The sequence below is a fragment of the Hibiscus syriacus genome, unplaced genomic scaffold, assembly GCF_006381635.1.
Source record: "Hibiscus syriacus cultivar Baekdansim isolate YM2019G1 unplaced genomic scaffold, ASM638163v2 tig00110319_pilon, whole genome shotgun sequence".
Lineage (NCBI taxonomy): Eukaryota > Viridiplantae > Streptophyta > Magnoliopsida > Malvales > Malvaceae > Hibiscus > Hibiscus syriacus.
In genome coordinates this window covers 109,131-120,806 of record NW_024062678.1, presented here as the reverse complement: position 1 = coordinate 120,806, position 11,676 = coordinate 109,131, and the positions used below count along the sequence as shown (strand labels likewise).

Below are 11,676 nucleotides of genomic sequence, written 5' to 3'. Positions count from 1 at the left end.
TTTCTCATGAGGAGGAAAGTGGAAGGAAGGAGCTTGGTGGTTTGAAAGTAACTAAAACACGTTATCCCATTAATGGCGGCTTCAATGGATGGACCAGAAGAGTCAAACATTCTGGATTTCTTACAATTTCAAACATTCCGGAATGCAGAAATGCAAATATAGGGACTAAATGTTGAACTACAGTATTAGGACTGAAAACAGAATTTGACCAATTTGGAGGAGTTGGCAAATTCTGAACGAACCTTTTGTTGAAAAAGTCTCAGCAGTTTTGCGAATGCAAATTTGCTTTAAATTAGTTCATCTGATGTGCGTTTTGCAAACTGCAACAAATCACAGTTAACCACAAGGGAAGAAACAATGGTGGTGGTGTCTGATAATTCTCGCCAATCTCTTCTTCCTAGCTTTCTCTATTCCACCCCTTCCTCAGCCAAACGTCTTCTGGGTTTGGACTCCAATCATCATGTGCTGCCGGCGAGAGGGAGTAGATTTGTGATAGCGTCGCCCAAGGAACGGAAGATCGAGATGTTCTCTCCGGCATTTTACGCCGCGTGTACTGTGGGCGGGATGTTGTGCTGCGGCATTACTCACACCGCCGTCACGCCTATGGATGTTGTCAAGTGTAATATGCAGGTATTTCCATTCTTAATCCCCATTATTCATTTATATCATACAATTCACCATCTGTGTTTATCCTATTTCCGTTCATCCCAATAAATGATATTGGATTAAATGCCCTTCAACTAGTTTGCTTGGGATAAAATATTTAAACTGTGATTGCATTTTCGATTATGATATATTTATTATGATTGCGGTAATAGTTGATACTATAATGATCATTACAAATATAATAATCATGAAATAAAATCTTCCAACGATATTTTTATTATTATATAACGACTGTTATTTTAATAACATATTATTATTATTATTTAAATCATTGTTTTGAATTTGAGGGTTGTTTGGTTGGCGGTTTGCTCCTCAAGTTTTGGAACCATTTTATTAATTCTAAAACACGTTTTTGAGGAAGTTCTACCGTATGACAATCTAATTTAAAACTAAAGAATGATATAGAATATACATAATTGAAAATGTTATTAAAAAAATATTATAAAGAAGGTGTAAACGAAAAAAGTTTAAAAAAAAATTAACATTTTAAGTTACGATCAACTGAAAATGTTGTCTTTATAATATTTTTGGTTGAGTTATTTCCATGTCTTTTTTAACCTTAATTAAATCGTCCCTTAAATATTTATCGCGTTTTTTGTTTTTTTTATTCCCTTTGATGGTTTCAGTGGCGTTTACGATTAGTCCTTTTCAACCTTTTAAGGCTGCTCCAATAATTTAAGGTCACACGGTCAATGCAAAACTCATATGTTTTCAACCATCCTCCTAAATCAAATAAAATTTATTAAATATATATTTTATTATTTATTTAATATACGTATAAATGAAAAATATCATCATGATCTTATTAATTATAATTCAAAATAAGAGTAGTTTAATAATTTTAATTGAATTTTTGTTTTATTAGTCAGGATTTTAATTATTAGTTTATATTAATATTAGAGTAGATTATACCTTTTATCACTCAACTTTAATTATTTTCTGTTTTGATCAATAGATTTTTCAAAAAAAATATTAATCATAAAAGAAGGGTGATATAATATATATATATTTTTTCTGTTATGGAATGTTTATGTTATCGTGAAAGTCACCTCATTTTTCTCTCTATTTTTTATTTTTCACATTTCGTTATTTTTCTAACAATTTTAACTTTTAGAATTCCATTATATTCTTACACTGTCATTGACATCGTCGCTCTTTGGTATTTTCTTCGACTACTCAAGATACTAACCAACCCCTTCTTATCATCCTTTACCACTTCATTAATTTAGATTTTTCTCAAAAACAAATTAAAATTCTCCAAATTTCAACTTAAAATTTGAAAGAAAATAATTCTGATCTACAATTTTTATTGTTTAATCAATGTAGGATCATAATATATAGTTTGTCTCCTTTTTCTTCACCTTCTTATCACTGAGATTTTAAAGAAAATATTCTAACATCAAAAATTTAAATTTAAAATTTTTAAAGAAAAATATACTAATGACGTTAGATATTCATCTCCGGATATGATAGGGTATTTTCTTAAAGAAAATACTCTAACATCAAAAATTTAAATATCGGGGTTAAATATTCATTAAGAATATTAAAGAAAAATAAAGAATAGAATCAACTTAATTAATACTAATGACGTTGAAATTCCCAGATTGATCCGGCAAAGTACAAGAGCACCACATCCGGGTTTGGAGTACTGCTGAAGGAGCAAGGAGCTAAAGGGCTATACAAGGGTTGGGCACCAACACTGTTGGGTTACAGTGCTCAAGGTGCTTTCAAATATGGTTTCTACGAGTTCTTCAAGAAGTACTATTCCGACATCGTCGGCCCTGAATATGCATCCAAATACAAAACCCTCATATATCTCGCCGGCTCGGCATCGGCCGAGTTGATTGCCGATGTGGCTCTTTGTCCCATGGAAGCCGTCAAAGTCCGAGTGCAAACTCAACCCGGGTTCGCACGAGGTTTATCTGATGGATTACCCAAGATCGTGAAAGCCGAAGGCGTTGCCGGGTATGATATCTTTCAATAACACACTTTTTTTTACTAATTTAGAATAAATATAATATAATATATATTTCAAATACCCTTATAAATATCGTGCTCAAACTAAAGCCTCAATAATGCACTTTAAATGGGCTTATATTACACATGTTTATATAATGTTGCTTGCTCGTATAGGTTGTACAAAGGAATTGTTCCACTTTGGGGACGACAGATTCCATGTAAGCCAGCTAAATTTGTTTACGTTTTGTTAGACATGTTTGGAAATTTGGAATGAAATGAATTGGTTTGTATTCGCAGATACAATGATGAAATTTGCGTCGTTCGAAACGATTGTTGAGTTAATGTACAAGTATTCCATCCCAACACCCAAAGAGCAGTGCAGTACATCTGTGCAACTTGGGGTGAGCTTTGTTGGTGGATACATTGCTGGTGTTTTATGTGCTGTCGTATCACATCCTGCTGACAACCTTGTCTCCTTTCTTAACAATGCCAAAGGCGCAACCGTTGGTGATGTAAGTACATACTATTTGAGTCTCAAGTTTTGATGATCAATAATTTATATTATTCGTAATTGACTCTTGAATTTAATTTTAATTTATTATTAAACACATATTAAATTAATAGATACTCGATCATATGACTAATTTTTGACAAACTTTTCAAGGACCCAATAATATCAAATCACCATTTACTTTCGATAATTTCTATAGGCATAATGACGAAATTAGCCTCCATTGTTTAATTAATTGGTCACTTTGACTCTTATTCTATTTTTTTTAGAGTATTTTAACCATATTTCAATTTTTGATCAAATTAATTTATGTTGATAAAAATCGTTAGTTGATTAATGATTACTGTATGTTGTTAATGTAGTATATACTTAATTGATGACGTGAAGTGTGTCAAATCAATACTTTAAGTTATATGATATATATCATATCATCATTTTAGATTATGTGATACATAATAATATGACATATATTAAGATATTATTTTGAGTGTCATAATATATGTCACATCATTATTTTAAGTAATATATCATATAAATATATATGGAAATATCACATTAATGATATTTCTTAATCGTTAATCAACTAACGATTTTTATCTAACAACAATTATTCAGACAATAAATTAAAATATTAACAACTAAAAATACATAAGGAAAAAAAAGACTAAAATGACCGTTTAAATACATTTTGAGGGTTAATTGTAATTATGCCTTTTTTATATATATATGGAAAAGTATCCCATGATTAGAAATCGGAAGTGTATATATAACTTTGGGTTTGGTTTGCAGGCGGTGAAGAGGCTTGGAGTGTGGGGTCTTTTTACTCGTGGCCTACCCCTTCGTATTCTGATGATCGGAACCCTTACCGGAACACAATGGGGAATCTACGATTCGTTTAAAGTTTTCGTTGGCCTGTAAGTTTTCTCTTTGAGAATTTTGTTTTACCTTCTCACAAGTTTCATATCTTTGAGATCAGAAGCTCAACGTATGCAATTTTTTATTTTCAGGCCAACCACCGGCGGTGCTGCTACTACTCCGGCCACAGAAAAGGCATGAAGGAGATACAGTTCATTTCAAAGAAGATGATACCCTTTAGTAGTTCAAGGGATTCCCTTTTAGTTATTGTTAGGGCAATAATAGTGTTGATCAATGCCCACAAAATGAGAGCATCAGTTGTCATTTGGATTGTATTCTATTGTTTTGCATACATGGTTATTTGATTCATACTTTGTGCATTAGTCTTACATTTAAGGCATTACTAATCTGTTTCAGTTGTGTTCGTTTGTTGTTGTCATGTGAATGTTGAGAAAATTATTTTATAATATTTGGTATGCAGTAGAAAGGTATAACGTAAAAAAAGTTTAATTAAATAATAATTTTAGTCTATATATTTTTTAAGTATTTTATCATTGATGTTTCATTTTGGGATAAAAGGTCCATACGTGAATGAAAGACGTTAGTTAACAAATGGTTAACACTTAAAAAAAAATTACCTTAAAATGAAACGTTGGTTAACAAAATACTCTAGAAAAAAATTAGCCAAAATGTTGAAAAGATAACTGACATTCGATCATATTGTAAGAAGACATCTCTACCCCTATGGAGATCCAGAAATTTAAGAAAAAAGATCTAAAATTTTAATATTTTTTAAAAATAATAGATATGCAAAAATTCTATTTTTCCTTAATACGTTAAACTATGTTTAATCATTCTTCTAAAATAATGGGATGCACTTTACCCTTTGTGAGGCTTAGTGCATCAACCCCTAGTTACAGATACATAAAATTGTTCAATTTCTATACATGTTTGTAGAAATTCGACAAAATCGATAATGTGTTGAATTTACATAGATATGACTATATGAGTGAGTAAAACTCGTTTTGATCTTTTTTTTAAAATATTTTTCAATTTTTTTAAATTATTTGAATTATATTATAAGAATTAACTCAAATTAACTAATTAATAATTAAATTCAAATCAAATTTAGATTTTATCAATTTGAAAACATAAAACTCCTCCAAATATAGTCGAATTTCATCTCTCGAGATGGATAAAATTTCTTTTCAATCACTAAAATAAGATTACAAATCTGTGTTAATAGCATGAATTGAATTTTGTAACAAAACAAATCATTAAGTTGATTTTTTTAAAAATGAAAATTTAGTAAACTTTAGTTATTTTGATAAGATTAACCTATTTTATTAAGTTACATTAACTAAATGATCATTTACAAGATTTGTTGTTGTCCTTTGAGGTCTCAAATTCGAGCACCAAATATACAAGAATTTGATCGTTCATTATCAAAGTGTTGAAAGTTTTTCAACATATACTACATATGTCAAACACCCCATAAGAAATGCTTTAATAATGGAAAAGTGATTTTCCACCCCCATAAGGAATGTCAAATACCTAGAAATTGATTTAAAATCATGGTTGTGAGATTAAATTGGAATAATTAAAAGTTTAGAGACTAAATTAAAATGGATATCATAGTCTGAGACATATTAAGCAATTAACTCCAAAAGTCACTATGGCTCCCTTCCGGTAGGAAAGGAGGACACGTGTCGCTCACAAACACAACTTTCACTGCTTCTCCAACCTCAATTCCATTTTATTTCACTGACTCCCCGCCCGAAGCCCAAAAGCCAGTTCCTATGGCGGATATACAGCAATCAGATGCCCAGTTAAACGGCATCGTACCACCCACCGTCCCCGTCGTTTCATCCGAGGCCGTCGGATCCAAACGCCAGCGACGTCCCAGCGTTCGATTAGGCGACATCGGCGGTGACCAAACCTACGACTCTCATTTACGAAGGCCCTCCTCCTCTTCCGCCGCCTCTAAGCAATGGAAACACCAACCCCACCTTTCCTCCGTTGCCTGCGTCGGTTCTTATTCCTCAAAAACTCGTGCTGTTACCAAACCCAACAACGAAACCTTCGACGACGAAAGAGAAGCTAACAAAGACAACAACAACAATTTAGATAGCGTTGCAATTGGTAGCTGGAGAGTCAAGGATTTCAAGAAACGGGCCCCCGCCACGAAACGAATCCGATCCAATTGGGTTCTCAAATTCGACGATTCCAGCGGTGGCAACAACGTCAATATCAACGGCAACAATGAAACGGATGAAAAATACAGTGGCGGCGAAGATAACGACGGTTTCGATATGGAGAATTCGGAGAGTCCCATCAAAGAACAGAGCCCGATTCATTGTTTGGATAATTTGGGTATCCATGGAAATGAAAGGGAAGTGGTTTACCATGGGAACAACCAGAGGAGGCCAATGACTGGACCTTCAGAAGATGGGGTTACAATATGGCTGAATGGTTTGGGTTTAGGAAGGTACGCCCCTCTTTTCGAGATCCATGAAGTGGATGATGAGGTTTTGCAGTTGTTGACATTGGAAGATTTGAAGGATATGGGGATCAATGCTGTTGGATCTAGGAGGAAAATTTTTTGTGCGATTCAGAAGCTTAGTAAAGGGTTTTTATGAAGTTTTCCAGTAATGGTTATTGGGGGAAAGGGTGGTTTGCAAGGACATATTTATCCGCCATTGCAATGTAAGTTTAAGCTTTTATTAGCTTTCTTTATGTTAACCTTTTTTGGTTTAGTAAAAGTAGGAGAGTCGGTAGGATTTTTGGTTAGTTTTAAAGATGCCTTTTTTAAGTTAAATGCCAACTCTTGTTGAGAATTTTATTAGAGAACAGTGAGAAAACATTAGCTTCCAGTTTGGTTAAAGGAAAGTGCTTGACAAAATAAAGCAATTTCGGATTATATTCTTTTTGTTTTCTTATTAAGTGGTAATTTTTTTTCTTTACGGTTACATATTAGAGAAGTACGTGCTGCCGAGATCAGTGTCATCCTAATCTCGGCATGTTCCCAAGCATTTGGCAAAAGCATCTCGGACACTTTCGAGCGGGAAAAGTGTATTTGGTTTGGTGCGCATTCACTCATTTGTTCGTTTAGGCATGCTTTTTTTTTAAGATAATATGCATAGAAGAACCTGTCCGATTAAGTTCTCTTATTTTTCACTTTTTCTATTAGATGTACCTTTATTAATAAGAAGGGACGGTAATTTGAGTATTCAACATTAGACATGGACCATACGGAAATCAGGCATATTGATCAACAAAAAAGATCATATGTAGATGAATGGACCACTCTTTACACTTTAGAGTTTAGTGCTTAGACTGCGTGTTGTACCCTTGACAACCCTAGTCGGGATTACTGTAGCGTATTCATACCGAAGGTTGATAGCTTTGGAATGAAGCAATGACTCGATAAATGTTTCTTTACTCTGGTTATCAAAGTTTATGTATTCAAGGAGTTGTTTCCTCTTGAAGCAGATATGCTAATTTGTTTGACCTTTACTTGAAGCCAAAGCCATTTTGTTGGATCTGTTTTAGGGGGACATATGCATGAATGATTCCTTTTCTTATCATATATTACTTTTAGGATCTTCCATATCTTCTTAACAGCTAGCTGTTCATGTTGAACTAGAAATGAGATGCAAGGATGAATAGTGCTAGTATGTTATAGCACATACTAAGTTATCCAAATTCAAGGTTAGAAGTTGGAAATGGGTATGTGTCCGTCATACGTATGCTCAAGTTTTCTTAGATTATAAATATTTGGAGGATCTTAATCTCATTGTAGTGTCTGATTATGTTTCGGATGCGAGTCTAATAAGAAAATGGAAAGTGTAGGTAATGTAGGTAGCATAACTGCATAATCTAAGAACAAGAATGAAGGGGGATTATATGCTGACAGGAAATTGCCCATAAAACCTCCATCTTGGTGAGGATATTGTTAAAACTGGTGTATGGCTTGACTTGAATTGGCTTGGCATGGCAATATAACTCTGATTAATTACGAATCGGAACCGATGAATGGAGTATGTTTGGTCCAGCCAAATCTTAACCCCTGCACTCATCTGAACAAAGGAGAGAGGAGGCTAAAGATCAACATTTTGCTTGCCTTGGTTCACATGCATGATGCATCTAAGGAAGATAAGTTCCTTTTTCTTATGGTGTGCGTAAGTTTGCAATGAAGTTTGCTACAAATTTGTTAGTGAGCCATTAATGATAATATAAGTTGACTTTTGTTAGTTTAATAAATGAGGTATTCCTAGCTTCTTCATTTATACTTTGTCTCAACTGCAATTTAGCCGTTTTGTTTGACTATTCATATTGTAGTTGACTTGACTGGATTGGGATTAAATTCCCATATCATTATTTCATGCATGTGAAGGGTTGAATGTGGATTACTAGACAGAAAATTAAGAGAAAACATGAAAGGAGCTTATGATGGGGATTGAACCTGTTGATTGCATGAGGCAAAAGATTTTTCTTATATTATGATAAAATATTATATTTAACTTATATTGTGATGGAAAATAAGGGAAAAAAATACTCAATGATTCAATGTGAATAGAATTTAGGACACATTTTAGATTTGGACTTGGAATGTGAGACTCCGAATTTATTTTATATTTTAAACGAGCTTTGTTGATAGAATAAATATGGTTAATTTGACAGGTGGCAGTTCACTTTTTACTGGTTTGGGAGGAGACCCATAGTCGATAGTTATACGACGGTTGATCAGTGTCAAGATATTGGGCTAAATTACATAACTGACACCGTTTGCTTTAAATTTTCCCTTTCTGACACCGTTTGACCAATATTTCCAGAAGTAGCACCCTTTCTGCTGAGTTGGCAAAGGCGCGTCCCCGGGGACGCGCTTTACCCGTGTTTTCGTTGAGTTGGATGCCACGTGTGGAAGGCGCGTTGCCAACTCAGCAGACACGTATTTTGTTTTATAATAAATAGTTTATTTTTATTATTATTATAAATTAATAATATATTATGTAAAATGTTTCGATTATAATGTAAGAATTATCAAATGTATTTTGTTAATATGTGTTAAAGGTGGAGTGAATTATCTACATTAATATGATATAACAATATATGAAAACCAGTTTTGACTTTATTGTAGTTATAGGAAAAATGTATGAAATTATAATATTACACATATGGTTATATTATTATTTTTGATTTTGATTATCGATCTATTAATTTTATCAGTTAATTATTTAAATGTTATCAATCTAGTCATCTCATATCAATATTTAACGAAAATATTGATGCATAAGTTAATAAATTAGTATAATTACATATTTAATCTTCAAGACTTACATATTTTATAAAATTAGTCTTATTGAAAATTTAATTTAATAAATTTAATCCTCCAATCAGAACATGAAATGTGTCATCGTATACATAAATTTTTTAATAACTTTTAATTTGTGTAATTTAATATTTTTCTCTACTTAAAAGGTAGAATTATTATTATATTTTAAAAAAAATTATAACTAATAATATTAATTATTATATTAAATAAATATATTAAATATATTTATGTATTTAAAAGTTAAAAAAATTATTTAGGTGTACATACATTGACAAATTATATAAATGCAATAACATTAAATTATTAGAAACAAAAACATTCATTTAAATACAATATTAATTACATAAGAGTTAACGGTTATATGATGATAACAGAGCTGGACATTTTTTTCTATTGTGCCCGATGTTTCTACAATGCCCACATCGTTTTTGTTCTGTTGACTTCTCCCGAATATTCATATCACAATGTATTCTAGTAGATTTTGGACGACTTGAGTCCCTCAATAGCAATGGATCTGGTACAATTGTAAGCCAAGTTTGAATCTCATTTGGGTCTCTTTCGTTTCCTATGGGCGGAAACTCAAATTCATATACCTTGAATACTTGTGAAAGTTGGTATACGGGATCAACATAATTTTTGTAGTCCAAATGCGAATGTGAGCAAGCAGCAATGACATGAGAGCATGTATATTTGAGTGCTTGAAAGAAACCACAATCGCACCACCTCTCTTGCAGATTAACTCTGAAAGAGTTAGCTTCAATCCCTTGCAGCGGACGTGGCATTTCGGTTACACGAAACAATTCACGGGTGCGAGAAAAATTTGTAACTAACATCCTATTTGATGCAGCCACTTTTTTCTATAAATCAACTACTAGTCTTGGGTGGTAAATATGTCCGTTTTGCATCCAAGTAAGAGCTTGTCCACCGAGCTTTGCAAAGAGTTGACCCAAACGAAAATAAGTCGTTTTAACCAACGCCGTGACTGGTAAATGACGCGCCCCCTTTAAGGTTGAATTTATTGCTTCAGCCAAGTTTGTTGTCATATGACCATAGCGATACCCCCCGTCATATGCATTTGTCCACATTTCTTTGCTGATGTCCATAATGTACTCGCATCCCTTCTTATTTTTGCCAAACAGCTCTTGTAGCATCGACTCAAACCTTTGAGGTAAGAGTTCGTAACCGAAGCCATTAGGAATATGTAATAGTTAATATGAAGTATAAATAAGTAATAAGAAATTGATAGAAAATTTGGGAAAAAGTAACATACCCATCCGCACGACTAACTGACGTTCATCGTTCTTCTTGTATTTTCCGTAATAGTTTGCAGCAATATGACAGACACAATAACGATGTTGAACATGTGGAGGTCTATACATTGTACCCAAAGAGTCCATTGCTGCTTTTATCCCGACTCCTCGGTCTGAAATAATGCATACTCGTTCCCTGGTGACAACATGTAAACGTAAATTTTTAAGGAAAAAAACCCAAGACTCAGTGTCTTCTCCTTGAACGAGGGCAAACACAACAGGAAGAATATTGCGGTTTCCATCTTGGACCACAGCCAATAATAAAACTTGCTTGTATTTCCCATACAAGAAAGTACCATCAATTTGGACAATTGGTTTACAGTACTTGACTGCATTAATACACTGAGGGTAAGTCCAAAAGACTCGGTAAAATTGGTAGCGATCGCGAACCATTCGATCATTCACGTAATGATGTTGAGTTTCGAACTCAACAATTGTCCCCGGATTAAGTCTTTGCACAACATGAAACCAACTGGGCAGCTCGTTGTAAGAGGAATCTCATTCGTCATGAAGTTTGCAAATGGCATTCTGTTTTGCCAACCACGCTTTTTTATATGAGACAGTGTACCCATATTGTGACTGTATAGCAGAAATCAACACTGCAACAGCTATATGAGAGCTTTGCTTCACAATGGGCATGATTGCTTGACAAATAATGTTGGAGTCCAAGTTGGGATGATCCTGGTTTATACCTGTTGCACAACATGTATGAGGACCGTTGTATCTGGTTAGTTCCCATAAGTTGTTCTTCCTCTTCCTCTTTGATACACGGACCATACATTGACATCCGTTGTGACGTTGGACGCAGTAGCAGGCATATTTCACCGTGTTAGATCGATCAACTCGGGACTGAACTGAGTTACGAATATTGTAACTCTTTATTGCCATCATTGCTTCCTCCTTCGATGCGAACTCCATTCCAATATGTAAATTACCGTCATTGACTGATGATTGAAGTCCATAGTTGCCAACATCAGGAAGATCTGGAAATTCAGGCTCATACATTGCATCATAATCAGCCTCATACATATGTGCAGGAA

General features: G+C 33.6%; 2 protein-coding genes across 2 annotated transcripts; both read left to right on the top strand.

Moving 5' to 3' along the window:
• The first annotated feature begins 337 nt into the window (after positions 1-337).
• Positions 338-4,236, top strand: LOC120117250 (mitochondrial phosphate carrier protein 3, mitochondrial-like). The gene is made up of 6 exons (XM_039137536.1): positions 338-630; positions 2,270-2,631; positions 2,800-2,843; positions 2,923-3,137; positions 3,926-4,050; positions 4,144-4,236. The coding sequence occupies exons 1-6, from the start codon at positions 358-360 to the stop codon at positions 4,190-4,192; spliced, it is 1,068 nt and encodes a 355-aa protein (XP_038993467.1). The 5' UTR covers positions 338-357; the 3' UTR covers positions 4,193-4,236.
• Positions 4,237-5,674: 1,438 nt separating this feature from the next.
• LOC120117251 (ankyrin repeat and SAM domain-containing protein 6-like) lies at positions 5,675-6,875 on the top strand. The gene has a single exon (XM_039137537.1). It carries the CDS (start codon positions 5,791-5,793, stop codon positions 6,628-6,630), a length of 840 nt encoding a protein of 279 aa, XP_038993468.1. The 5' UTR covers positions 5,675-5,790; the 3' UTR covers positions 6,631-6,875.
• Positions 6,876-11,676: the final 4,801 nt, after the last annotated feature.

Bases quoted from the DNA above. Each gene is read 5' to 3' on its own strand.
- LOC120117250 (XM_039137536.1), top strand. From the start codon at position 358: ATGGTGGTGGTGTCTGATAATTCTCGCCAATCTCTTCTTCCTAGCTTT. The intron at 3,138-3,925 runs GTAAGTACATAC...TTTGGTTTGCAG, and splicing joins AAGGCGCAACCGTTGGTGAT to GCGGTGAAGAGGCTTGGAGT. The intron at 4,051-4,143 runs GTAAGTTTTCTC...TTTTATTTTCAG, and splicing joins TTTAAAGTTTTCGTTGGCCT to GCCAACCACCGGCGGTGCTG.
- LOC120117251 (XM_039137537.1), top strand. From the start codon at position 5,791: ATGGCGGATATACAGCAATCAGATGCCCAGTTAAACGGCATCGTACCA.